Below are 27,615 nucleotides of genomic sequence, written 5' to 3'. Positions count from 1 at the left end.
TCTTTTTCGCACGCAAGGTAACTCTATTTCGCATTGAAAGTATCTTAAGCAATTAAGCCTAATTTATTGCGCGTTATTAATTGATAGCAATTAAGTCAGTAGTTTACAAGTTTTATCATAATGTTTTCATTTGATGAGAGTTGTAGGTCGAGAATTGGCATCACGTAAAGCTTTTTTTAAGGGATTTTTCAGAAAAATTGACAAATAAAAATAATTTCTGAAATATACCTGTTTCCCTTTCACGGTGATCGAAAATGAAAACAGCATCATCGCAAATAGTGAGGCAATTTTCTTGATCGTTGCCTCACTATTTTTCCATGGCTTTTCAGGCTTTTATATGTATTCAAACACCATTGTTTTGAGATAATTTTATTAAAATTTGAAAAATAAAATAATTTCTCGACTATCCATTTTTTCTTTTTATGCTCAATGGTTGAATTTGAACTTAATACTCCTCTGATTTGTGCATAAAAAGATAGCATTTGAAAGCAGCAAATGGATCGTTTTAGTGAGATTGTTCAAATTTTTTGCGTCTATTTACAGTTTTTCATGTGTGTAGCTTTTCTTCTGAAAAATCCCTCAAATCTGCGTCTGCTTTGGATGTCGATTATTTTTTCTGAAAAGTCCCTCCATTGCTCGCGCGCTGTTTGCGTCTTTTTACAGGTTTACAGGGGCCTATTAGTTTCTGAATCAACATTTTGCGCCTGTTTGCAGGTTTACAGGTGTCTAGCATTTTTTTTGCTAAAATCCCTCTATTCTGCGTCTGTTTTGGGTGTCCATTATTTTTTTTCTGAAAATTCCCTCCAATGCCTGACCGCTGTTTGCGTCTTTTTACTGTTTCACAGGGGTCTATTATTTTTTTGAACCAACATTTTTTTCGCCTAATTATAGATTTCTTTTAATTTATATGTTTCTATAATTGGTTTATATGTGTCTATCAATTTTTTTGACTCTTTGCAGGTTTACAGGTTTATTAGGTGTCTAATAATTTCATAGATTTCGTCCTGGTGGTGTATCTGCTGCAATGGTACTGGAAAAGAAAAGGGTGTATATCACACATGAATTTACTCTGCTCTAAAAAAACAACAAACACAAAATTTCTAAGCAAATATATTTTGTCGCGTCATTAGTTCTATCTCTAAATCACTTTAAAAGCTTCAAATCGCTTTTGCATGATCGATTAATGAAGCTTTAAATTACTTTTGCATGCCCGAAACCGGGTTTTTATATAGGCTCAATTGCGATTTAGAGACAAATTTTTTGCGTAAATTAGATACCTAAAATGAGCAGAAACGTTACAATACTTGCCACCTATTTTACAAAATTAAATTATCTGAATATCGCACAAATGGCGAAACGCCCTTTTGCGGAAAATAATATACAAAGCTTGTCTCCTAATTTCATTCATTTTATGTATCCACATTTTGCGAGATTTTTACTAAGGTGGAAATATTGGGTTATACCTCTGCGTCGTAATGCACACGAGTTTTCAGCGAAGTGGTGATGTTCTTCTTGCGTAAGATCTTCTTGTACATCAATTACAGGCGAGTTTAATTAATGTTAATGCTGGCAACAAGTTGAGTGTCATAAAGCGTGTGATTGTCGTAACTTCGTTTAACGTATGAAGACTTTTTTTGGAGTCTGGAAGTTGATAACAATCTTTTGGAAGTTGGAGATAACTATGGTTGCACAGACTGGCGAGTTGTATTTTTTTCTGGTCTGAAATATTTTTCAACCCATCTCACATTATTCATTTCAGCACTTTCGTTTTTGATGCTTTTTTGCCTAAAGTTTATTACTAGGAGCATAGAAAATTGCGAAATTTAATTTGAGCTTTGTTAAGCTTAGTTTGACAAAACGTTATTCATTTTTTGCTACCAAGCTTCAGTCTGATTTTAAAAGGTTGCCCAGTGAAATAAAACTTGATACACCTTGCCAAGACATGCAAGATCTTGACAGTCTCGACAAAACCAAGATCTTGGTAGGCCAAATACTCTTGGTACATCTTGGTGGTCATTATTTTAGGCAGGAGCAATGAAAAACTTTAGACCAAAACACTTATAACAGATAAAATCGAAACTTGATACGAAACACTGAAACATGCTAACACTTGCCAAGAAATTGACTATTCACTTGCTAATAAAACATCAGGATTTGTAAAAACTTGCAAGATATTTGCATGGGTATCGAGAAACAGTATATTGGCAAGATGAACAAGAAAGATCATTTATAACATTGCAAGACATGCAAAATTGTAAAATTGAAAATGCACCTTTAAACATGATATAGCACCAGTTCATATGATAAAGCACGAATTAGCAAGAAGGGTAGGAAAATTCAACTCCCATTGGAATATCAACCAACAATTAAACCTACTTTTTCCAGTATTATGAAATTTTAAGCTAATGTATCCATAGTATGTTCATGGTACACCCTTTATCTTGTACAGGGCAGCCACCGGGAAGGCGCCCACTAAGTTCTCATGAAAAAAGATGTAGAAAATCAAATAGATATTTCAACATCACAGACAAATGCAATTGAAATTAACTTCTCTCAATGTCGATTAACAGATTTTCCGAGTTTCTAACTGGGAAAGGTATTAAAAAATTTTGCTTATATTTCAATAATGACATAATTGAACTTTTTGAATTTTTACCGTTATGCCGTTGAGATACATTTTAAATTTTCAAAACTCTTTTCGGAATGCTTTTTTCAAATAAATTTTCTTGTACGGCCATTATATCGTGAAGCTATTCGGCTATTCGTCTCAGACGGATAACGCTTGTCGTTGCTTTTTTAAAATAGTCTTTACAAAAAACAAAATCATAGACCAGGTAAAACATAATGGTTTTTCTATCTTCTTTCATAATCTCTAATGATTTTTGGAGTTGAAGAACAGTGTAAATGTCTATCAAGGATTGTTCACCTCAAACTTGAAAATTTGATGGAAAGAATTGATTACATCGATTTTGTAGACGCCATGTGTGGGCTATTTTGTTTGGTGATAGATGCATTATGATGTGTATTAACTGCATGTAGGCTGGTCTGGAGGTTGTGTTTGCCAGTCCATTAGGAGGTCACTCTCCCGTGGACCCTGGGAGCGTGGATGGGTACAAGGAAGACAAACAGTGCACTGACTTTATCAACAATGAAGACATCAAGAAGCTACTAGGTAATTATGCTTTGTCCTTTAATCCGCGTAACTTTTCGTTGGCTTCCTTTATGGCGAAAAAGAGGGAACGGACTTCGTTTAAAAGCTCTCTTTGAATCAATATTTTACGGCGCACGCTTTAAGTAGCGAACGATTTGTTGGACCAATCCGCAATAAGATGACCCACTAGAAGGCAACTTGATACCGGTCTATAATTAAATGTGAATTATCTCAAAACTTATAATATTGGGAGAAAGGTGAATGGCTATAATTTCTTTTTAAATCTCAAAAGGTCTTCTGTGTCACCGCATCAAGATATTCGAAGAAATCATCTTATTACCACCTGCAAAAATCTTGTTAAATTTTAACGAAAAAATAATGGAGTAAAAGAATTGTTTCCTTGAATGGAGCCTGATTGTTTGCCGAATGATATAGCCTAATGATGTGTAAAATTATGCTATCAAAAACTTGGGATCACTGAATCAACGTGTGACATGAAAGGCACAAACGAGTACTTCAGGGTGATCAAGAAAGTCCTTTGGTGGTCTTTGGTGGTGAGGCTTGTATAAAGAGATGGTGGCGAGGCTTGGTGGTGAAGCTTGTATAACAAAAATAGTTTTTAAATGAATTTCAATATTACGAGTTTTCATTTCGGCCATTAAATACAGTATGTTAACGACAGATTTTAAAACCTGCAAATTAATATAAAATCTCTAACACTTTCAGCTATCTGCATGGCACTGCCCGAAATGAGTAAGTTAAGTGCAAGCTATGTGAAGTACAAAAAAATCACAAGATGAATAACAATTCGTTTAAGTTATTAACAAACGTAAACTCACTAAAAATCAACCTAATACAATTATTGAACCAACCGGACGAGTTAGAGTTGCAATAAATCCGTGATCAACGCGAATTCACTGTGCTCCTTCGATGAAAATAAGTTCCTTCAACTCAAAATTCAATCAGAGAACCAAAAATTACCGATGATTTCTATATTCAGTCCGAATATTAATCATCAAGAAACTGTCTGATGAAAACTTGAAACTTGCTGGATTTTCGCAATACAATAACTGAAAAAACGTTTTACCAAAAGCCAAATCAAGAACTCTGTGTTAAAATAGGTTGGCTTATTCATCGCTGCAAACCTTGCAGAGACCCGCCCAACGTAAGACAATGCTTCAAATGCCTAAATTGTGGCCACTCAGAAAACGAATGTAACGGTGACTTGAAATATCTATGATGTGCTGGCGGAAACGATGTCAAAAAAGGTTGTCTTGTATATAAACACACCTTGACTGAGGAAAGAAGAAAGTAGATACAAAAAAAGCTAATTAAACGAAGACCATCAGCCATGAACAAGACAAGTAATCATCACAACATAATTTACTGTCTTAGTTGATGCAGGTGTGACCAAAACTGAACATTGACATATGTAAAACCGATATAACTATCACGGTCACCGAAAGTGCAAAATATTACACTGGATTGGTCGTCTTGAGATATTGCACGGGAACTGTCGTGGTTTATCAAACAAGATCATTGACCTCTTTTTCTTCACAAACGCAAAAATTGACAATGTTTGCTTTAAGGAAGTTTAAAATTGACAAAAAATGGCGGGTAACTGAGAGCTACTCTTTTGATACTGAAGCCAGCTATTGTCTTGAGTCTGTTATAGAAGACATGAGAAAAGTTAAGACAGTCAAAATAGTTAAAACCACAAAAATGTACGGCCAAGAACTATAAATATTCGGTTTAGAAGACGATGTACCCATTGTGAGAAACTTAAGTAAAAATACTTTAAACCTCAGTTCGAGACATAACTTTGAATAAAGTTTACAGCCACAATTTTTAAAACATTTTCATACGTCGAGGTGTTAACTTTCCCTAACAGGAGCTAAACTGTACCTTCAGTACTGAAAACTTTGGAAGAATTTACGACGTAATTGATGACGGCAACCTTAAACTATTGAGTTAGGGTTGTTATACCTATCCTCCTCGCAAAACTTAAGCCAGAGCATGTTTAAAACTTTTTTGTGATCATAGGATTCATGTATAATCCTTCAGCCTACACGTGACAAAAAATTTTGCCAGTGATTTTTCAGCGAGATTTATAAAATTGAAAGCAAATCCTCAAATAGAGTTTAAACGAAAGGCATCGGTCAATTTCTAAAAGTTCAAGAGATATGCATCAATGAAGTACAAAAAGTACTACCTGTACGCCAAAATTATCCAAGCAGAAAATCTGAACGAAATAAACCAGCCATCATTGAATCATTTCACAAATTTGTGGACCAATTTACGTAAGGAAACTGATCAACTCGATTGTTCCAGAACTTTTAAATCTGATTGAAAAAAGGGAAAATAAGAAGACAACTGAAAACATGAGAAGCTGATGATAAATTGTAGCTATCGAAACTGAGAGCCCTACCGAAAAGCATTACAGCTTGTCAAGTTAGAAGCTATTATTATGGTAAACTCTTTCCTCTCGTTAAAAAACTTCACATTCAGACCAAAAATTAAAAAAATTAACAACTTTTTTCCACAGCTTTTTCCTTTGAGGGAGCGTTGCGGTTCCGATATTTTTGCTTACGTATGTCAAACATCTAAGACGCTACAGCTAATGTCTCGGTTTCTAGATGACCTCGTGTTGTTTTACAGACCACGCTCAATCAATAGAGGTCAAGGAATTAATAATCTGATTTAAGGAGAAGGAAAGAGCAGAAGATAACTGAAAACAGAAAAAGCTGGCCATTTTTATGGCTTGTGAAAGGAAATCAGTGTTTTACAGAGTGAAGTTAAAAAATCATGGGAACGTTCGGATGGAAGAAGAACCGATAACGTAACGAAAGCAACAGGCAATAAGAAGTTCTGGAGACTAATGAAAGCTTTCACACGCTATCAACAAAAGTGAAGCAGTCAGGTCTAAAAACAAATCTAAAGATGAAATTGCTGAAACTGATCATGATAAAAGAATTGTTCGGAAGTTTACTATGTGAGACGATGAACTATTATCAATCTGAATAGAATTAGTTAAACAACTACTTTCTGGAAACTGAAGAGATCTCAAATATTTTGCTGGAGTATAATTGAATGGAAGAACTGAGAAATCACTGTAAGCATTGATGAAATCAAATGAATGTTGAGGAACGCAAAGTATTAAAGCCCCAGACGAAAAAAACTGTAAAATACTGAAAGACCGACTGAAAATCATCAAAACGTCTGTTTGATTGTTTCAAGCTCAATTAACCTTTGTGACTTGTCTTCGAAAGCAATCACACGTAACAATGCTTCCAGATTGCAAAAAAGAAATAAAGCAGAGATTTACAGTTCAATCTATTAGCATTACCAACTGCTTGCGAAATTCTGCGAATCGCTTTGTAAGAACCTCGAATCAAGACACTGAATAAAAAACATTCAGCGATATTCACTTAAAGTGCCTATAGAGCAGGCAGGTTCACCGCTTATAATCACGTCATAAATCAAGCTTATCAGTTACCAGAACAGATTCAATTTGTTGGCCTTATAAATAAGAAGCATTCGGTGCGTTGTTTGGACAAGGGCTGATTAACAAATAAGGCAAAACTTTTTGCTGACAACAGTTTTCTTTAGGGGAGCGTTTTGGTTCTGATAGTTTTAACCAAGATGTCTCTGAAACTCATCAGATACTAAGTTTTTCATTAGTTGAATTACGTTCCATTATTTTTTTTAGATCGCGCTCCAGTCAATTATTACAGACAAAAATTACTTCATCGCTGGAAGTAGTTATAAAATTGTTTGAGCGTTTCAAATTCAGTATAATTTTTAGAAAAATGTAGTACCCAATTTTTAAAAGTAGTTCTAAGACGTAAACATGCTAAAACAAATTTTAGTTCCAAACAAATTAGTTAAGAACAAATTGAAGAAATCAATTTTTCTTTGAATTTTTAGGAATGACGATGGCGCAACATCTCAATTGTAATGAAAACTGAGAACGTTGTAATCGGCGCTCTCAAGAGGTTTTTGGCTATTTTCGTTGAGCAACGTGGAAATTGAGCTATAAAGTCAAACCACGAAAACCATAGTTAGATTTAACATTAAAGTCCGGAGTTGAGTCACTGTTTTTACACGAAAACACCTGATGGCTTAGCCAATCGCAAGCAGTTATTCAAGCGTGCAATTAGCAGAATACATGGCATCTAATACTTTATTTAACCAAACTCCGATGGTACAATGCGTCATGTTAACGCAAAGAATCAAACATTCCTAGACAAGAGAAATTTAGATCCCATTTGGCAAGAAACTACCTCAAACGCGCACAAAAGTAGAAAATTGAATCAATTATACGTCTCATAAAACAGAAGAATTCATGTCCTAAAAGCTTTTTCAAAAGCACGGTAAAACTTTAATGGATCAATTGAATAGGGCTCCAACAATATACTCAATTGCAAAACAGTTCTGCTCTTCTCTTTTAACATCAAAAACCAGAGCTCATCGGATTAAGACATAAAGGATCATCAGGATCACAATTCAAACCAAGTCTTCCACCAGCTATTTTTTCCGAACTTTTTAATCTCCAAAGTTGTCCACCGCTTCGCAGGCTTTTAAAACGTGCTTCTGGCGTGTTCTTGACAATTCCATTCTTGATAAACTTCAAACAGACCATTTGGGGTTCTACCCCTGAAACGGACAAGCTTCTTGCAAACAATTGTTTGGGGATCCTTGGTCGTTACTCTCGCTAGATAGGCGGAATCACGCCGTGTGGAAACTTCTCTTAGGTTGATGAGCTCTCTGAATTATTGCGCTCAGAGAATATGATACTCTCTTCAAATATGAAATTTATCTAAAGACAACTTCAGATTTATCTAAAGAAGGGTTGAGTCCGGCAAGCGACTCTTTGGTTGGTCTATTAACCTCTAATGGATGATTTAAAAAATTCAATTAAAATGTGCTTTTTCACATATCTACTCAATACGTACTGCGAGGGTTCAATCACCTCATACGCTACAGTTGTGTCGAGAAAAGAAACCTATTTCGTTTATGTTTTTTAATCTTGTCGTACTTTTTTTTCTTTTCTTTATCCGCCCGAAAACAATTTTGGTTCTTAAACCCTACGCATAACAAAGAACTACAAACAAGGTTAGCCAGAGATGGACGACATGAAGACCAGGCACAAAAGCCGGTAATATCCTCTATGGTGTTCGAACTGGCTCAGTTTGTCTGAAAAAGGTGTAGAGAGACAAGGGAGTTTAGACACAAGGGCTGTAATAATACGTATTTTTTCAGTACCTATGAAAGCGTTTCAGTTAATAAACGTGATTGTTGAAAGTTGTTTATGGATTTCTTTTCATTTCTTCGTGTAGTCTTAGGCCCTTTTGTTTTGATTTGTTTTGATTCTTCGATACTTTTGTTTTGATTTGTCGTTTTTGTCTCGTTTGCCGCAAACATTTCAAAAGAATATGAAGAAACTTTTAAACTTAATTTTAGTGAGCTGTAAATTTTTGAAAAGTGTGTTTTGTGGCAAAATCAACTTAGTTTTTCTTTTTTCAATTGTCCTAAAATCCAAATGCAAATTTTTTAAGAACAATTTCTTGAGATGACTCATCGAGATTTTTCCTAGTAAAGTACGTGGAAGCGAATATTTCGAATGAAAATTTTTTTGATGTTGCTGGCGACAAAAAGAAGTTAATTAATGCACGGGCAAACATCACGCAACTCAATTTACTAAAAACTCTCAAGTTTCTTAAATTTCTACCGCAGTGAAATTTTTTTTCTGTGGTACGTTAGCTCTAATTTTAAGACTTTATTGTGTATTGGGTTTTTTCGTGTTAAGGAAAAATTTGAACTAAAATATTTTAGTTATTTTGTATTTTTTCTAACGTTCAAGAAAAGTTTTGAAAAAGGAGAGGAAGATCGAGTGACGCTCTTTGAAAGATATAGAGCAAGCATGTACATCATGATTTAGTTGCCATCCACAATTACGATTCATGTTATAGAATTGTTCAGACACAAATACGTATAGATATAGCAAACAATCACGCTGATTGAAATTGTGAAGTTTAACCAGTTTAATCTGCCACGAAAAAAGTTACTTCAAGCAAAATTTTAAGGAACATTGAAAAAAATTAAGCTGGCCGAATATTGAAAATCTAATTTCTTGACTCTAATGGAAGCCCAATAATGAAATAAAGAACACAACACTAAGTTGCCTTAACAAAAGGAACTCATTGTATGACATTCATAATTTTAACGGAAATTAAGAAAATTTTTTCGAACGATTTAAAGGTTCCGACATAAATACAAAGCATCGGTTGCACATCTTTTGAGTAAAATTAACTTAATTGATATCTGATTTCAGTTTCGATGAAGGATAGCCAAGTCAATTCTTGCTAGTAATTAATTGGTTCGAGTCCGCCAAATGTGATATCGATTTTTAAAATAATTATATCAATTTTATGTAGTTGTATTGACATTTTTATAGTATAAGATGTCTCGTAATGATGATTCAATGTCAGCACCAGTATATAGAAAGTTTAGTTTGGGACCCTTGTGGTTTTCGACCTAACCATGTATGAAAAAACCAACGAGCTTTTCGAACTGATAATGGCTTGCGTGGCTTATAAGATACGGCGCTGCAATTGCAGTTTTAATGCATAGCATTATAAAAGTGTAAACTAATTGTCAATTATAGACAGTTAAATTCCATCTGGGAACAGGAGAGAAACGTTTCTTAATCAATCTACATTCATTTTGCTTAGGGTAAATTATTGTCACAGTTGGATTCTTGTATTGAATTCATTGCTTAGTGCTTAGTTCCATCCTCTGTGTTTTGCAGATACGACTCTGGCCCCTGAGAGTGTGGATGCGAAGGACTACGTGGCTGTCTTCTTCGCAGGGGGACATGCACCCATGTGGGATGTGTCCTTCAGCCAGCCTCTGGGTGACATTGCCTCACAGGTGTATGGTAGCCAGAATGGGGTAGTGGGAGCTGTCTGTCATGGCACTTGCGGACTCTTAACTGTCAAGGTCAAGTATCATATTTGCTGTTCTTTTGGTTTTTGACAGAAAGAAGAAAAGAGATCTAAAGCCTAAAAGAGATCAAAACTAATAAACCCCGATTGCATCAAACTAATATTTGCTCAATTTAAGTTACTGTTCTTTTAGTGGTTTTTTTTCTTTAAAAAACTTGGCTGATCTGCTATTTCTGAGTCCCTGTAGAAAATTTGTACTGAGCTATTCGAAATTTTTTGTACCGAGGAACTTTATTTGAAACAAACCATAACGCGTGAAAGAATAACCATTACTGCGCAAAAATCAGACGATTTAGCATTGATGGAGCATGAGGGCGCCAGGATATTTTCAACACCCCCTTTGGTACATACCAGAGAATTTGCCCCTTCTAAACTATGTTCGCTATATGCAATAATACTCCAGATGGGCTCACAATACTACGGTTCACATAAATTTTAATTGGTTGATAAATTGCTCGGATGAATTCTGGGCAAGAATTGCCTCCCCTTCTGCAAAAGGTCGTGGAAGAGATTTCAGCTCTAATGTGTAATTCATTGCTTTAGAATTCCCGGTTTTGATTCAGAAGGAATAGGCAGTAGTGAATAACAAGTATAGAAAGCTTAAAAAATTAATGCTAAATTCACGTGGTTTATTAATATCAATCCTTAATTTTAACAACTATTTCTCCTTTGACTTGATCAATATTCCTTTGCGAGCTCCAATAAGTTGTTCTCTTCATTTTATAAGTTTAAACTCCCCTATCATTAGGTGAGTTTTTATCACTTCTGGATAATTATGTTCTTTTTTTTTGAAAAAACATCCAGAATCCATTATATTTCTGTGATTTATTAGAATCGCAAGTCTGTGATAATGCCATTTAATTGCACTTATTATTCAGTTTCGTGGCAATCGATGTTCATAAAAATGAAGCGCCATCCTTAATTTGAAAATGTTTGAGCTTATACCTGATTATCTTTATGTAAAGAAGGGGCAGACGTAAATTGGCGAAATCTAGCCTTGTTTGGACCCAATTCAATACTGTGCTATATGGTTTATCTAATCTAAGGCACAATTGTTCAACTAGTATCAGCAAAAAGTTTTCTCTCTTTTTTAACCTCATGCTATGCATCATTTCCAAAGATTAAATGAGTGAAGCTTATGTGTTTCGGTTGAAGAGGTTCTAACTGCTTCTGCCTTTTCTCATCTGCAGAGCCTTTCAGAGAATGTTGAGTATTTCTATTGTTGTAGGATTTGTCCTCAGTTTCAGTTGCACGAGTATCAAGTGAGGCATTTCCCTGTGGGATCCAGACTCCTTTTATTATAAGATCTTCTCTGAGTACCGAGTTGTTATCTGTATTCTGCCGAATTACCAGTTCTTTTTTGTGCATACGGCCGCGCATGAATTCCGAATTCCCCTAGAAAACCGGTTATTTATCCCTTTTGTTAATTTTTTGGTTCATTTAAGGGTATCGTATACGTCAAATTGTTCGCTGCACCCTTCACACTTTGAAGGAAGATTCTCACTTGTGAGCCATAGCGCTGTGACGTTCAGTCCAGGAACTCTTGTTTTGTGAAATAAAAGCTATTCCTCTCAGACATGTTGGCTACTAACCAGCATAACAGCATCTGTTGAGTTTTGAAACGTCTCTTACAGTTACTTGTCCAATTTAGAGATCGTACAATTTTTCTGTTCAGCTTCTGACATTTGAACAAACTGTTGTTTACTGTTGTAAACGTGCAGTTTTTGTGCCTAACATTGATCTGCCTTCCGTTGTGCTTTGATGTTGTTATCTGTCCCTGAGATATTTTTCAAATATTTGTTTCTAATTGAAAGCTTTCGCGTTTTGAAAGCTTTTCTCAGCTATTATTAAGATTTTTCAGTCTGCTTGAACTGACTTAATGAAAACAGAGAAAACCTCGTGAGGATACTTTTTGATGCACAACAAATAGTTCCTTCAATAAAATCCTGTAGGCTGTTTTGCACCAAAATGAAGCCCCTATGATGCGATTTCCTGAAACGATCTTAATTCCTTATTTTTCGAAAGAACTTTTAGCTTCATCGACGTACGTTTCATTGACAATCGGTCAACTTGTCTTGAGTTCAGGATAGTACCCAGTTTTGGTCCAAGTTCTTTGATGTCTTGCAGCCTGTCCTTAGAACTCTCAAAATCAGCACAGACTGCCGCACCATCAGCATAGAAGGCTTTGAACATGTTCAACCGTATTGCGCAGATTTTTAATTAAAGCAGTTAGAGCAAAACAATAAAATAGCCATGCGCTGTACCGTCTTTGTTGTAAAAATCAACATCGCTATTGCTTACGACCGGCTTCAATTTTTCTTGATAGCTCTTAAAGAAGGACTTGTAGACTCTTAAAATGTATCAAAATTTGTCAAAAATCCTCCGTATGAAAGTTTTCTTGTGACATAATCCATGAAATAACCTTTTGTATATTAGACTACCCGAACTTGCGGTAAATTTTGCCTTTAGCGGTAAATTTCTTTAAATTTTATCGCTGCGATATCGTTAAAATTGGTTAAATTTCTATGCACGTTTGGGTAACTCTACGAGGTGACTTTTTGTAAACTTTTCATGTTCGTGGTAAAGTCATTTAGTTTATCAATTATGAGAGCATTCCATAGATAGCAAATATTCCAACTTAATGTCATTTTGTCCTCTCTACCACAAGTCCTTGCAATGCATTTTAACTTTTCTATGAATTTCTGTTTACTATTTGCACAAGTAGTCATTTCGTTAAGTTGTAGGTGGCACCAGGGTCAGAGGAGTCCATTCTGAAGGGACGCAAAGTGACGTCATTCACAAATGCAGAAGAGGAAGATCTCTTCGAAGAAGAGGCATGGAACATCATGAATTTCAAGTTAGAGACCAAGTTGGGAGAGATGGGAGCAGAGTTCCACGGGGCTGACAACTGGTCATGCAATGTAATCACTGATCGGGGAGTAGTCACTGGTCAAAACCCACAGTCGGCTGGAAAGTGTGCAGAAAAGATTATCGAGGAATTGAAGGCTAAATTGTAAATAAAAGATGAGCTCGGACAAACAATTCGGATGCTATTTGGCACTGAAAGAGAGAAATTTGATCTAAAGTTTATCTTCATAGGTGTAACTCTCTGTTGATATGCTTAAAAGTCATTGTATCAAAAATATTCAAAAGTGCAGTAAGCACCTTCCAATTAACTTCATAATCAGACCTTTTTCAGCGACAGTTAAAGAAAGATAGAGAAAGAAATAAAAGCAACATTACAGATTTATCAAGTATGGCAAATTCTCTTCACCCTTCGTTGAACCTTCACTCACAAATATGGCTCATCACGCTTCTGCTGATAGTTTTCTTCCAAAAAATATGGAATAAACTTATTTCGGGACATAATTTTATCCTTGATTTTTGTCGCCCACAACCCAGGGGGCAAGAGGGGACAACCCTAACATCTTTTAGGGAGAGCACTCCCCTAATGAAAGTGGAGGTCAAAATGATGCAAGCAATCATTCGACAAGTTGTCGCTTAATAAGAGGAGAAAACGTTGCAAGCAAAACTCCCAGGATGAGGCTCGAGGCCAACGTGACCTCCTGACCTCTGATTAACTTAGAACAATTTCCAGACTTTCCTGTGACCTCGGTTCCGACCTTTGGCTCGACATTCATAAGCTAAGCCATTCAAGGTCAAACATTTCGTTCTCTTACACATGTACGCTATTTTACAAAACTTAACTATCAAAGCAAAATATTAAACCAAAGTAGTGACAATTCAGACTCATCACTTGCGCTTATTTTTTTAAAACTGAAGATAGACTCCCCGGTCCTTAAATTAATTTCAGAACTGTTAGCCAAAAAAGCACCAGTGCTAGAAATAATAGGGTTGACTTGAGATTTTTATTTTGTACTTTTCTCTCCACGCATCAAATAATTTTTGCCTGTAGAGAGCTTGGCTCTAAAACGTGTGTCTAGAATTGTTCAAAAAGTACAATAGTCATGGCAGTGAAATACGTTCAAGTGGATGTGTTGCTATGCATGTTGAGCAGATTTGACAATATATAACCACGATAATGCCAGAGCATCAAAAGAAAGTCCCAGCGTGTGATAACATTTGAATCACAGCTGGCGTTCCTTGAAAGCCCTTTGACTAAAAAGATGCAGTATTAGAAAAATATCTTGAGAAGTAGAAAAAAAACATCTGTATTGGATCATAAAATCATTTAGAAAAAATCTTAGAGCTTAACTTATGTTAATAAACTCAGAGAAAACAAACTTGAACGATTTACAACGACAACTGCAGCTAACAACTTAGAAAATGCATTTGAGGCAGTTTTGAGATGCACGTTTGTCAAATATTGATCTTTATCTACTAATATTGAATGGTAAATGGAACTTTGTGAACGATCTCAAGCGAAGTCAATTTTTGCTGGTAATGGAATGACAGCCAATCGTACGCCCGGGTTCTGATATGCTGATCATTTAACTAATGTAAACTAAATATATTTGCTTTTCAGACTATAAATACGACCAATTTTTGTTAAAATCGTCAGTGTTCTCTTTCATTTTGAGTCTCCTAAAAATAATTTGTTTTATTCTCTCTAATATCTTTTGAGCTTACACAGATTCAATCTCTTGTTTGCGAAAACTTGCCCTGCTTCAGCGGGGTTGTTGCGGTACCGTATTCAAGCTAAGAAGCGGAAACCAATCTTTAACTACACTGCGGATTTCAAAAGCTGGTACTAAACTTTGAAAAACTGCTCCACGCTGCCTTAATTGAAAAGATGCGCAATTACCCAAAACTATTTGTGCTGGTGAATGAAAGAAGTATACCATAAAGGCATTGCTTTTGAATGAAAATAAGCAAATCTCTCATATGACTAAGCATTTGTGTCAATTTATCCAAAAATCACCAAAAATTAAAATCAGTTAAACGAGTACATTATTTTAGATAAAATTAAACTAGCATAGCAAAAATTTGTAGCGATCAACTATCTAAGTTGTAAATTTTTGGTTCTAACTTTCGTTGAAATTTAACTTTCGTTGTCAATCGTTTGTTTGCGAAAACTCGCCCTGCCTCAGCGGGGTGGTTGCGCTAGCGTACTCAAGCTAAGAAGCGAAAACCAATCTTCAACCACATTGCGGATTTCAAAAGCTGATACTAAACTTTGAAAAACTGCTCCACGCTGCCGTAATAGAAAAGATGCGCAATTGATCAAAGGTGTTTGTGCTGGTGAATTCAAGAAATATACCATAAAGACACTACTTCTTGAATCAAGATAATCAATTGTTTCATCTGACTAAGCATTTGTGTCGATTTATCTTGAACGTTATGAAACAAAATCTTTTCCATCTGGCAGGATAAAGTTCTTGCATTGAATGCTTTTCATAATTTAAAAGATCTGTTGCCTTTACTTTGGATCGTTAAAAGGAAAATTTAAAACTTCTGATCTTTCAACGGCTGTTTCTTGACTGCTTTTAAAATTAATTTTCTTTTTTTTTGAAGTCAAGACTTTGTCTGTCGAATACCAGATCGTTTTTTGGGAATCACATCTGTTCTCTCATCGTTTGAACTAGCATTACTTGTCTGTTACTCCTCGCCTGCAACTCTTAAACCAGATTATGAAACTAGAAGGGAGACACAACGAGAAAATTCTGGATTTTCCATAAAAACATTCTTCGCTTAGTGCAACATAATTTGACAGAGTGGCCACTTTGCGTCTTCACCGTTTTAATAACTTAATGAGTTTCAGCAGGATTTCTGTTTGCATGGTCTTGCGGCTCATGATATTTTTGTAAAATTCAGAGTTTTTTGTGCTCAGAACGACTAAACACAAGACGAATAAAGACTGTTGCTCATCAGACTTTCGTGTGCACAATGATAACAGTTAGCTAATTTGTACGCTTTCATAAGTGCTGCTGATCAAAGTTACGTGTGCTAGGAGACGCAAATGCGTTTAAAAGAATTTTTAGGAGTTTTAAATCAATGCTCATCAAACTGTCGTTCGTCGAGAATTACTGCTTCAAACTTTGTAAGTAAACATTCAATTGGTTGTCGCTCAATGATAGAAAAAAATTGTACCAAAATTTTTCCAATGCTAGTAACACAAGTAGCAAAAACATATGATTTGACCTGTTTAACCAGAGTGGTTGTTGAGCAGTCTCAATTTAAGACCATTATCTAGATTTTCGTGTTACGTGGGTGTCTTTCTCCAGATTTCGGTGCAATCATAATTGTCTCTGACGATAACTTCATTTGCTGGAAGTACCTTAATCAGTCTTATTTGCTGATACAAACCTCTCCATTCCAGGCCAAAAATTAAAATCACTTAAACGAGTACATTGTTTTAGATAAAAATTAAACTAGCATAGCAAAAATTTATAGCAAGTATCTATCTAAACAGTTACATTTTTGGTTCTAACTTTTGTTGAAATATAAAGTAGACTGCTCAGTTTCTTCTTGAAAAATGTCCAAGCAATAAGCGAACCAGCGTTAAAACCAGTACATTTGAATACATAAGATTTAATTTTTGTAATAACCAGAAAATTAGTTTTTGCATGTGATTTACCTTATTCTAAAACTTTTGTCTTCAATGCTCAGAATTAAACAATTATCGCTGATATACAATGACACGGTTGTGATGCTATCCATGTTAAAAAAACTACCGATTTCTAAGCACCATAATGCTATACAATACTTTGTGTGTGAACGATCTCAAGTGAAGGAAATTTTTGCATGTAATGGAATGACAAGCACTCGTACGCCCCAAATCGCCTGGGTTCTGATATGTTAACCATTTAACTAATGTAAATTAAATATATTTCTTTTTAAGACTACTAGGACGACCAATTTTTGTTGAAATCTTCAGTCTTCTCATTTATTTTGAGTCTCCTAAAATTAATTTCTTTATTCTCTCTAACATCTTTTGAGCTTATACAGATTCAATCTCTTGTTTGCGAAAACTCGTCCTGCCTCAGCGGGGTTGTTGACCTAACGTATTCAAGCTAAGAAGCGGAAACCAAACTTCAACCAAACATTTCTTTTTGAATTAAGATAAGCAATTCTCTCATCTGACTAAGCATTTCTGTCAATTTATCTTAAACGTTATGAAACAAAATGTTTTCCATCTGGCAGGATAAAATTCTTGCATTGAATTCTTTTCATAATTTAAAAGATGTGTTGCCTTTACTGTGGCATCCTTAAAAGGAAAATGCTGTCACGACTTGCATCCAATGAAAAGATTTTTATGCCTTTTCTCAAACTATTTGTTTGTGAATCAAAGAAGTATACCACAAAGGCATCGGTTTTTCAATTAAGGTAAGAATCTACCTTATTTGATTACCGCTTAAGGAATCATTTACTCGAAGTCAGCCGTGGATGGACAATCATTTGTGTTAATTTGTTTAAAACTTTTTTAAACAAATGTTTTCCCTCTGGCAGGAAAAAATTCCTGCGTTGAGTTTTTTTCATAATTTGAAAGAAGGGTAATTTTTAATGTAGGCATTTTGAAAAAGAAAACCCAAGACTTCTGATCTTTTCGAAGCCTGTTTCTAGACTGCTTTTCAAAAAAACCATTTTTCTTATTGTGAAGTCAAGACTTTGTCGTTCGAATCCCAGATTGCTTTTTGGGAATCACGTCTGTTCTCTAATCGTTTGAACTATCATTATTTGTTTGTTACTCCTCGCCTGGAACTCTCAAACCAGAATATGAAACGAGAAGGGAGACACACCGAAAAAACACTGGAATTCCTATAATAATTTTTTCGCTAGTGCAACATAGTTTGAGATAATGTCCACGGAGTTTCTTTACGATTTTTATATTTTTAGTGAGTTTCTTATTTCTTTTTTTAGGGTGTTTGTTGGCCAAAAATTGCAGCTCACCTGATCTTTTTGAGTTGAAATTCATTTTTGATTACACCTTTATTCGCTCAGATCGACTAATCACAAAATTTTTGTGCCTTCCAAACATTTGCTCATCAAATTTTCGTGTTTTCAAAACGGCCACTAAGCGGATTTGTGTGCTTTCAAAACCGCTGCTAGATTTGTGTGCTATCAGAGTTTTGTGTTCTAGACAAATGCAAAAATGGGTTTAAAAATTTCAATGAATTTAAAGCCACCTCTCATCAAACTGCCTTGCGTTGAGAATTACTGCTTCAATTTTTGTATGTGAACCATTGACTAGTTGTCGCTCAACGAAAGGGGAAAAATTTTCCCAGGGCGCATTTCTAAGCCAAAGTGAGCTATGATTTGATCAGTTCGAACCAAATTGACCGTTGATCAGTCCCAATTTAGACCGTTATCCAGATTTTTCTGCGACTTCTTCCACCTCAGTCTTTGAAAGAGTTCAAGATCTGGAAGATCGCTTAAAGGCAATTAAGAATCAGTTTGAACAATTTTATTATCTTACAACAAATGTTATGTAGCTTCTTTTTTTGTGTAATATGTATTCGCGGAACTTTTTAAAGTTTTAATTGATGCAATCACTCTAATATTTAACTCTTAAAGAGAGGGGATGGACAGGATTTGGGATTAATCCTTCCAAAGCTAAAATGAGCATAACATTCACTGAAAAAATTCTTCCAATTCTTAGAAATGAGAAGACCCCATTGATGTTACGCTTTGACTTATCAACTTAATTGAAGAGACAAAAATTTAAATATATCAATTCAAAATTAAGCTATGCACAGAAACAGAAAAATATTTGATACAACTTTTTGCAGTAGATCTAAATTATTATTGAGATTAGGATACTTATTGATATTAATATTGAGATCAATTGTAGTATTCTGCAGCAGGGCAACTTGGCCGAGTCACAAGGAGCACTGAAGTGTGAACAAGGTGGCAGTTAGGTCAAATCTCAAACTGACGACACAAGATATACAAAATTTAACGAGTCTTTTAGATGAAGTTAAGTTTATTGCACAACAATAAATAAAGATTCATACAAAAATACTCTTTTTAACGAGATTTCAAATCTACAAATTTAAAAATATCCAAATTTGAGACTATCTTTTATTTCTGCTACTGAGCTAGATGGTATAAGAAACACTGCCTGCTTTTTAAAGTAGGGTTTAATTCGGGCAGAGTTCGACTAGCATCTTTTGTACATTATTGTATAGGACTGACTGTGGAGGGGTAAAAAGCTGAGGGGGACGTAGTGATTGTATTTTTTTGGGCGGGGCGAGGGGTGGGAGCGAGAGTTGGTGATGGGGGAGGAGGGGGGGGGGGGGGGGTCGTAGTTTATACATCGACAATTCCGTCATCGTGGTCGGAGAATGTTTTCCTGTGGTAGACGTTTTCAGGGATATGGTTGTAGTGATTGTTGTTGTTTGCAGTTGTGTTGTTGGAGAGGGGGTGATGAGAAGGGTGGTGGGGGTTGTGGGATTGGGAGGAGGGGTGGTGTCTGCCCATTTTGGCCAGTTCTGCTTGTTTACTGTTTGGATTAGTGGAGCCGTGTGTCAAGTTGTTGCTCTGATTTGTATTCATATTGTTTTGATTGCCTTTGCTGTGGACATTTTGGCCTAAAAAGACAGAGGTAAATACAAATGAAAAATAGTATTATTTAAATAATCATAGTGGCAAATGACAGCATAAGGCTTCGATTTGGCTATTTGTTTCTTTTATTTTGCAAATATAAAAAAAGAAATTATTGAGTTAATCAGTGACATGGTTCTAAATTAGATTAATTAATTTTAGTCCGCTAATTAATTTAAAATGTCCCCGTCTCGTCCATTAATTTCTTCAATTGCTTGCTTCCTATGTTTCGCCAACTTGGAAGCAATTTTTCCCTTTCCCTCTCAATGGGTGAGTCGAAAAGAATAGTACCTTAAGTTTAAGGCGAAGTCTTCATAGAATTAGGGTTTGCGTAGTTAGTTACACTTAGTCACAGCATGAAATATAATTTGAATTATACACTATCAGACAGTCTGAATAAACTGAACTGTTTTCTGAAAAATGTGCAATTATTTCGACTATGTCACATAGCAAACCACGTGATATGCGAAAGATTGTGTAATTCCTTTTAAGCCTTTCAGTGCTGGAATTCGTCTCCTGCTTACAGTTGTCCTACTGAGAAATTAAATTCTCTTATTCATATAGCTGCTGTCCATAACAAGATGCATCTTTTTGTTCACATTTAAGAAATACCGAGACAATCATGAAAAAATTTCAGTTGCGATTCCCTTTATAAAAAACTTTATTTAGGGATGCATACCAATTTTCGATGATAAATTGATTTTCTGTGTTGTATAATTGGATTATTTTCACTTTTAACCGTTTACGTAATTAGGTCCTGATCGAAGGACAAGTTGAACCCTAAGTCAGAAACGTGCGATGACTAATTTAGAGAAGCTTGAGTCTACTTTTGACTTCTTAAGCCAGAGAAATTAAATAAAGTAAAAAAAATACGTGATAAACGCTTAATACTATTAGCTCAAAAAATCAAAATGGAGGATTTTTTGTTCGAAGAAACTAGAATGCTCAAATTTCGGTTCTTTTCTGTTATTGAATTGCAGAAAAATGCACAACTTAACTTCAAAAGAACAATTGGTGTGTTTTGATCTGCCTCTTCATATAACGCTCTTGTTGTTCCGACCCCAACTTTGTGGGGGAGCGGAGGGGGGAGAAATTATACGCTCAACTGATTTTTTTGTTCTATCAATTTTGGAGGATTGATATATTCACCGCACAAAGTTTTCGGGGTTTAAAATTTTGTGAGCATTCACCAATTTCTGTTGATTGTTCCGAAAATTTTGTCCAAATATTTTTCAATTTTGCTAAAATATTGCTACTGACAGTGCTTTATTTGATAGGACCTTTTTGCTTAAATTTTGGCTTTCTTTTTTCTAAATTCAGCCTAACTGTCACCAAATAGGGTTCTTTAGCACAAGTTGATTCAATTTGCTAGAAGTGCACACCTAGACACGGCTGACACAGTCTTCTCAAACTCAACTATCTTCGTATTCCCGTTTCTTATGAGGATCAAAAATTATCCAAAAGGCATCACTTATTTTTGATATATTGAATTTTTTCGTTGACAATTATTGTCTATTTCCATAACCTTTGGATCTAATATGTGTTTTAAATGACCAGATAGCAAGCGCATTACTAGTTTTTGGCCTCATCATGAATTATTCGCATCGTATTGGGGCATTGCCTCTATTACAATTTAAGTATTTTCCGTTCTTTTTTATCGTAATTACCCAACGACTATTTGATTACCGATATACGGATTTACAACGATTACAATTACCGAATTACAACAATATCAAATCAACATTTAATTGTTGACAGATACTATTTACATGCAAATGGATCCGCATGGACATATTTTGTGTTGCCAGAGAGAAAATCTTGTTTTTTTTGTGGTTTCGAAAAACTATTTGCGCAAATTCTAATTGACTTCTTGTGTTTTGATACAATTTTAGTTTTTATTGAGGTCTCATGATTTAGTCTCGCTAATCATAGTTCCAACTGCCCTCTTTAGGTGGTAAAAACGAAACTTTGATTACTTTTCGGTTGAAATCTGACGTATCTAACGGCTCTTATGACTTTGAATATATTTGATATAGGAAAACATCAGTAAATTTTTCAACTTGCTGCTTTTTTATCCCTTTTTTCGTCAAGTCATTGCTCAGTCTTGCTAACACAATTTCGCCAATGAAAAAAATCAGAGGAAATTCAAACCACCGACGAAAACAGATTCAAAGAGTTGAAAATGATTGCTCTTAAAGACAGAGCAATATTTAAATGGAACCGCACGTGCTTACAGCAAAAAACGTCACTAAACTCCTCTGAATTTAAGGAATTTATGTAAAAAGAAGAACAATTGGTGTGTTTTGATGGGCCTCTTTAAATAAAGATCTTGTTGTTCCAACACCACCTTAGTGGGAGAAGCTCACCTGCTTTTCTTGTTGTGTGTTGCGGGTAATTGATATATTCATGTTATGGAGTTAACGAATTTTAAAATTTTGCAAACATTCAAATGATTTCCGTTGTTTTTGTTCGCATCTTCCGTAATTTCTTCCCAAATTTTGATCAATTTTGGTAGAATATTTTTACTGATAGCGCTGATGTTTTTACATTTATGCATAGAAAAGCTCGCTAAACTGTTTGATAGGACTTTTTTTGCTTAAAATTTGGCTTTCCGTTTTTTAAATTCAGCACCAAAATGGTTCTTCTGTAGCACTTTTGGTTTAATTTACCGGAATTGTAGACCTAGACACTGCTTACACATGTCTGTTATATATGTTTGTTTTCCCGTTCCAGTTTCTTATGAGGATGTACTGGAACTCAATTTCTGTCAATTTTTTCGAAACTTTACTCGAAATTTTCCAAAACTCGTCACTTATTTCTGATATTTTGATTTTTTTCGTTGACAAATAGTCTATTTCTCTAAGATCCCTAACATTTATTTATTTCAAATGAACACGCAGTGAGAGCATCACTAGTTTTGGCCTCATCTATTCGCTTAATTGGGGACTTGACTCTATTAATTTTTTTCAAATCTTAATTACCAAACAACGATTTCATTAGTGAATTAACGAATTACAATGATTACAAACAATGATTAGAACACTTCAGTTACCAAATTACAACAAAAACAAATCAAGATTCAATTTTTCACGAATTACATGAAAATGGGTCTAAATGAACATATTTTGTGTTGCCAGAAAAAAACTCCAAATTTTTAAGTTTATTAATATTTTCATAAATATTTATATTTTCGATTTGGACCCATTTAATCGAAAATATAAATATTTATTAAATTTTTCGATAAATTTTCTGCGCAAATTGTAATTGATGTCTCGTGTTTTGATGACTTTGTTGTTTTTATTGAGGTTTAGTAATTTAGTCTCGCTAAAAATGGTCAAATTGTTCTCCTTAAGTAGTAAAAACGAAACTATGATTTGTTTTCAGTTGATTTCTAACGTTTCTTATGTTTTGATTATATTTTATTTAAGAAAACATCAGTGAATTTTTCCAATTGCCGCTTTCTATCTTTTTTCTGTCGAGTCATAGAGTAGTATTCGTAAAAACAGGTAGCAAAATCTATCTAGTGAATTAGATTTTATTACCTGTAACCCAAATGTTTTATCTAATGGTTTCAAAGCTTTGATACTAACAGTCCTCATCAAAATTTTTTAATGTTTTGGAAAGAATTGTTCGTTTTTGACTTTCTTCGTTCTCGTCGTGAAACATTATCACCCTGATATCCATATGTTTGTTGGAACAATGAAAAAGTCAATATTTTTAACTTGGTCCCTGTTAAGACAGGTCATAACCTTTTTTTTCTTGAATTAAAACTTAACCTCTATAGCAGTTTTATGTTTTAACTAATTCTTTACGTCTTCGATACGATGAATTTTCCAATTTTCTTTAACTAAATTATCGCATTAATGACGTGTCCACTTGTCGTCTCAAGAATTCGTAATTGATGAATTGTTCGTAATTTAAACGGCTGCGACACTGCATTCTCGCAAAAATTTCAACTTTTACTTGAAATGTTGTTGCTTTTGTAGTAACATCACCCGTAAAATGGTATAATTGATTCTATTTAATCATTTCAGCTGAAAGCTAAGAGTTTGATTATCAATGAAATTAATTGTTCTCAAAAATAAAAACTTAATTTTGAATTTCTTCCGTTTCTCTTTTGTCGACCTGATACCTATTGTCGTTAATGAAAAATCACATATCGTTTCTAGTGAGTTGAAAAACAAGCTTCAATATTTGACTCTAATTAAAGTTTGTTGTTTTTATTTGACTTTGATGATTGTCTGGCCTCATAGTCTCTTTAATGGCAGCTTCTTAAGTGGTTTCATTTATTTTAATTGATCTCAAATTTTTTTAAATCTCAGACTCCATTCTTTAAAAATGCACTAACAAAATTTTTGTACAATTGTTCTCTTTTTTCTCTTTTGGTAGACAATTAAGTAAAAAATTGAGCGTGGTCGGAAAGTTATATTCAGACAAATAATACCAATCCTTCTTTTTGAGTTCATCTTGATTTAATCATGTTTCATGTTTTAACCACATAATTGTTTTCTAGCTTATTTTTGACTGAATCCTAAACTACCTTTTTCAAATCTTTTCGAATATGTGGTGCAATATTCAGAGTTATTCCAACTAGATAGGGTAGAGTATTTTGGCGTCTTGAAAAAGAAAATAACATAAAAATAATTTCCATAACATTTAAAGTGGAATTAAACGAATGTTATTCCATAGAATTAATTTGGAAACCTTTTGCTCACTTAGAATAACCAAACAGCTCGTCTGAATACGTGCAATATTCCATTATACAACTCAAACAAACATAAACCGACTAACGTCGGAAAACTGCTCTCGCAGTCTAAATGACAGGCGGCCCTACTTAATTCAGAGGCTGTAGCCTAGATAAATTTTTCTTTATGTGTGCAAAAATTTCCGCTGAATGTAAGGGCCAAATGGGTCCAATTCCGTCACCTCGGCGGTGGTAGCAACCACTCGGCTATCTGGGCCTTGTTGGTTTGTTTGACCAACAATTTTTATTTCGAAGTGAGAGCAATTGAAATCACTCAAACATCAAGAAGAAGTGCGTGAAAAAGTTACTGTTGAAGACAAAGATTATTCTGGAGAAGCAGAAAAACAGTCAAGCGAAAAAATTGCATAAAAAAGACATATGTTTACAATAATTGCTGATAAAAATTCATACGAAAACTTTTTTCTGCTGACAGCACATTCTAGAAAGGTAAGTGTAGCTCAGTTTGAAAGCTTCGCCTTACTCACGCGCACAGACACACGTATTAACGTGGAAAACTCACAAACAACACAATTGCGAATCCCAAAACAAAAAAAATTCTCAAATACTTTTTGTCGTTTAGTCTTTATCACAGGTTCCTAACCGTTCAATTTTATTCTTATTTATTTTCAAAAAATGAGGTGTGACTTTTTCGGACCATTGTATTGGTAATCGTAATTTTAACATTAGACTTTAAACTTTGATAAAATATTTTTTAATATATCGAAAAGTTTGGCGTCTTTGATGTTTCAGGGGCATAATTGACCAATTAAATCTTTAAAGTTTCCTAGAGGGCTTTTCAGCTGGATTTTATAAACAATTTTGTTTTCAAACAATATTTAAGGCAGAATTTGGAGCCAATATAGAGTAAATTTTATAGTTTATTAAGGTTTCTAAAAGTGCAGCTATTTAATAGTATTGTAGTTTTGAGGAAAATTGATTTTTAGTAAAAGTTATGTTGTGGCTCTTTGACTCATTGGAATATGATTTTAAGAAATTTTAAAAAAATTTTAAGGTTGTTTATTTAACCTGGATTTTTTTCTAATTTTCGAAGAAAAAGCTATTTAACTTGTGGACGATCAAAAACCAATTGGTTTTGAAATTGAAGGAAAAGTCCACAGATAATTTTAGCAACAGGCGATCCGAACTCCCTAACTATTGAATTTTTTCAAGGCATTATTCTAGACGAGATTAATTTGAAGTATCTTCTCTTACAAAATATGAATTTCGAAAAAATCTATTTCAAAGTCTAGTTTTCAACAACATTTTTGTTAATTTATTTTTTCTCTCACGAAACCCGTTTTCTTACATCTCACTAATTTTTATATTTCTGATATTTTTAAGAAACATAAAAAATGTTCTCAAAAACATTTCTCTGATTTTAGGTTCACTTTTTCAAAATTTATTTTGGCTGTTTTGAGAGCTCCAAAATTCTTTGAAAACAAAATTGATTCTTTTTCGAATTTTTGGCTAAATACCTTAAGTTGTTAATTTTTAGGACTGAAACTGTAAAGAATTACTCGTGGAAATCAAAATTCCATTCAAGTTAGGTAAAATTACTATTAATTTTGCTGCTTTTAGCTGTAATTTCATTAATATGTGTCAGCCCACTCCCCCGACCGATTTTGTCCTCTTCAGTTTTTCCTTCCCAGCTTTACATAGTTCACCTTTCTCAAGCTACTGGAGACATTATTTGTATTATTCTAAACTAGATCCGTAGAGCCACATAATGATGTTCGTCTTTTTCCCTACAAGGCGTAAACAAAAAGTGATAATTTGACTGGAAAAAAGCCGGCGTCGTAAATACATTCCACCATTTGAAAAAGTGGGAACAATCAGGTAAAATAAGTGAAATAAATTAAAAGAGCAGAGCAGGTTTTTTGTGCAAAGTGTTTTTGATCTCACAATTATTCGTAGGACATTAGACGACAAAAAGTTCCGAGCACATATTGAAATTCATATTTTTGTCACTCGTCCAAAAAAACCTTGAGTTACATTCTTTGACATTGATGGAAATGAGCACAATTTGTTTTAGTGCTCACTGAATTACAATCTCTCAAATAATGAAATTGAGTTTTTCTTGTACATCTCGCAGTCAATGTACTGCTCTGTCAAACAGATGTCTCTTGAAGAAAATGAGCGCGGTTTTCTCCACATTTATCTTCAAATTCGAAATCCATGAACCTTATAAGAAATCAATTCTTGCACAAGCTGTCCTAAAATGATGCTTTTTTTTTTCAATGATGAACGTATGCTGTTGTCTGAACTTGTCCGCAGTAACTAATGACTTTATTCTCATTGGCGCTAAACGTATTCTCTGAAAATATTTTAATAAATTGTTTCTTTTTGCTCTTTGTTTTTTGTTTTTTTTTGTTACGAAGTCTCAATACTGATAGGTCTCACTGAAGTTCTCATGAGGTCTAAATGAACGTTCATGAAGTTCATAGTCTGAAGTTTTCATTACTTTGAAACTTGTTTTTAGTAAAAACGTATGTTTTGAAATTTTGACTATATACTTTTCTTGAGTAGTTTTGTCACGCTCCGGGTTCTGAATGGTCTCATTGATTTTAGTAGTGGACTGAAGTTAACTCATCAATGAATAATTTTTATAAGTGTGATTTTCAGTTTTATTCAAAAAGTTTAATGAAGTCTGAGTTAAGCCCGTTTTTGCTTTTTCTCTTGCCCTCAAATACCATTTATTAAAATCTCAATAAGTCAAGTCGGAAATTAGTAGTTGGAACTGTATTTTGAAACGGGATAGATGTTGATTTCCAACAAATTTATTTTTTATTGTTTGGAAAAATCTGCTGTTTACTTGGTAAAATTTTTCTATTTAGAAAACGTGAAATTGCATTTCATTTGATTTAATATCTGCCGTTCCTTTTTTCTTGGTGTCAATTCAATTTTAGAGAATTTAGTGTGAGGTTGTATTGGAAAACACAAAAATTTTACAAAGAAATTGCTATTATTCCGCATATTTTTGTTTATATGAGTTGATAACCTTTTTATAATGCAATCGTTTTGATAAATTCCAAGCGCAAGCATGAATGAATTACCAATATCGTGACATATCCCGTGATTATATAGCTTGTGTAGCCTCAATTTAGAGTTATAAGTGAGTTCAGAGTTCATTTTTTTAAACTTCTTTGCTTACTTATAATTCTAAATTGAGAAATTATAATTTATTCAAAATTTTTTGGAGACCACGTGTT

General features: G+C 34.3%; 3 protein-coding genes across 8 annotated transcripts in view; 1 reads left to right on the top strand and 2 right to left on the bottom strand.

The window, feature by feature from the left end:
- LOC142358597 (uncharacterized) overlaps window positions 1–13,347 on the top strand; it is a 33,254-nt gene extending 19,907 nt beyond the window's left edge. The window contains exons 3-5 of the mRNA XM_075410036.1: window positions 3,040–3,172; window positions 9,963–10,153; window positions 12,903–13,347. Coding sequence (XP_075266151.1) covers window positions 3,040–3,172; window positions 9,963–10,153; window positions 12,903–13,175 — 597 coding nt within the window. The 3' untranslated portion in view covers window positions 13,176–13,347. The remainder of the gene's footprint in view (window positions 1–3,039; window positions 3,173–9,962; window positions 10,154–12,902) is intronic.
- LOC142358608 (uncharacterized) overlaps window positions 1–27,615 on the bottom strand; it is a 591,411-nt gene that overhangs the window by 345,746 nt on the left and 218,050 nt on the right. The window lies entirely within an intron of this gene.
- The window catches only part of LOC142358596 (innexin unc-9-like), a 134,197-nt gene continuing 125,357 nt past the window's right edge, over window positions 18,776–27,615 (bottom strand). For all 6 annotated transcript variants that reach the window (XM_075410035.1, XM_075410030.1, XM_075410031.1 and 3 more), the window contains one exon: window positions 18,776–19,649. In XM_075410035.1, the coding sequence (XP_075266150.1) occupies window positions 19,369–19,649 (281 nt within the window). In that variant the 3' untranslated portion in view covers window positions 18,776–19,368. The remainder of the gene's footprint in view (window positions 19,650–27,615) is intronic.

The sequence above is a fragment of the Convolutriloba macropyga genome, chromosome 2 (assembly GCF_964194025.1).
Source record: "Convolutriloba macropyga chromosome 2, txConMacr16.3, whole genome shotgun sequence".
In the NCBI taxonomy this organism is placed as follows: domain Eukaryota; kingdom Metazoa; phylum Xenacoelomorpha; order Acoela; family Convolutidae; genus Convolutriloba; species Convolutriloba macropyga.
Note: the sequence above shows the minus strand (reverse complement) of the source record. Positions and strands in the feature narration are given on the sequence as shown.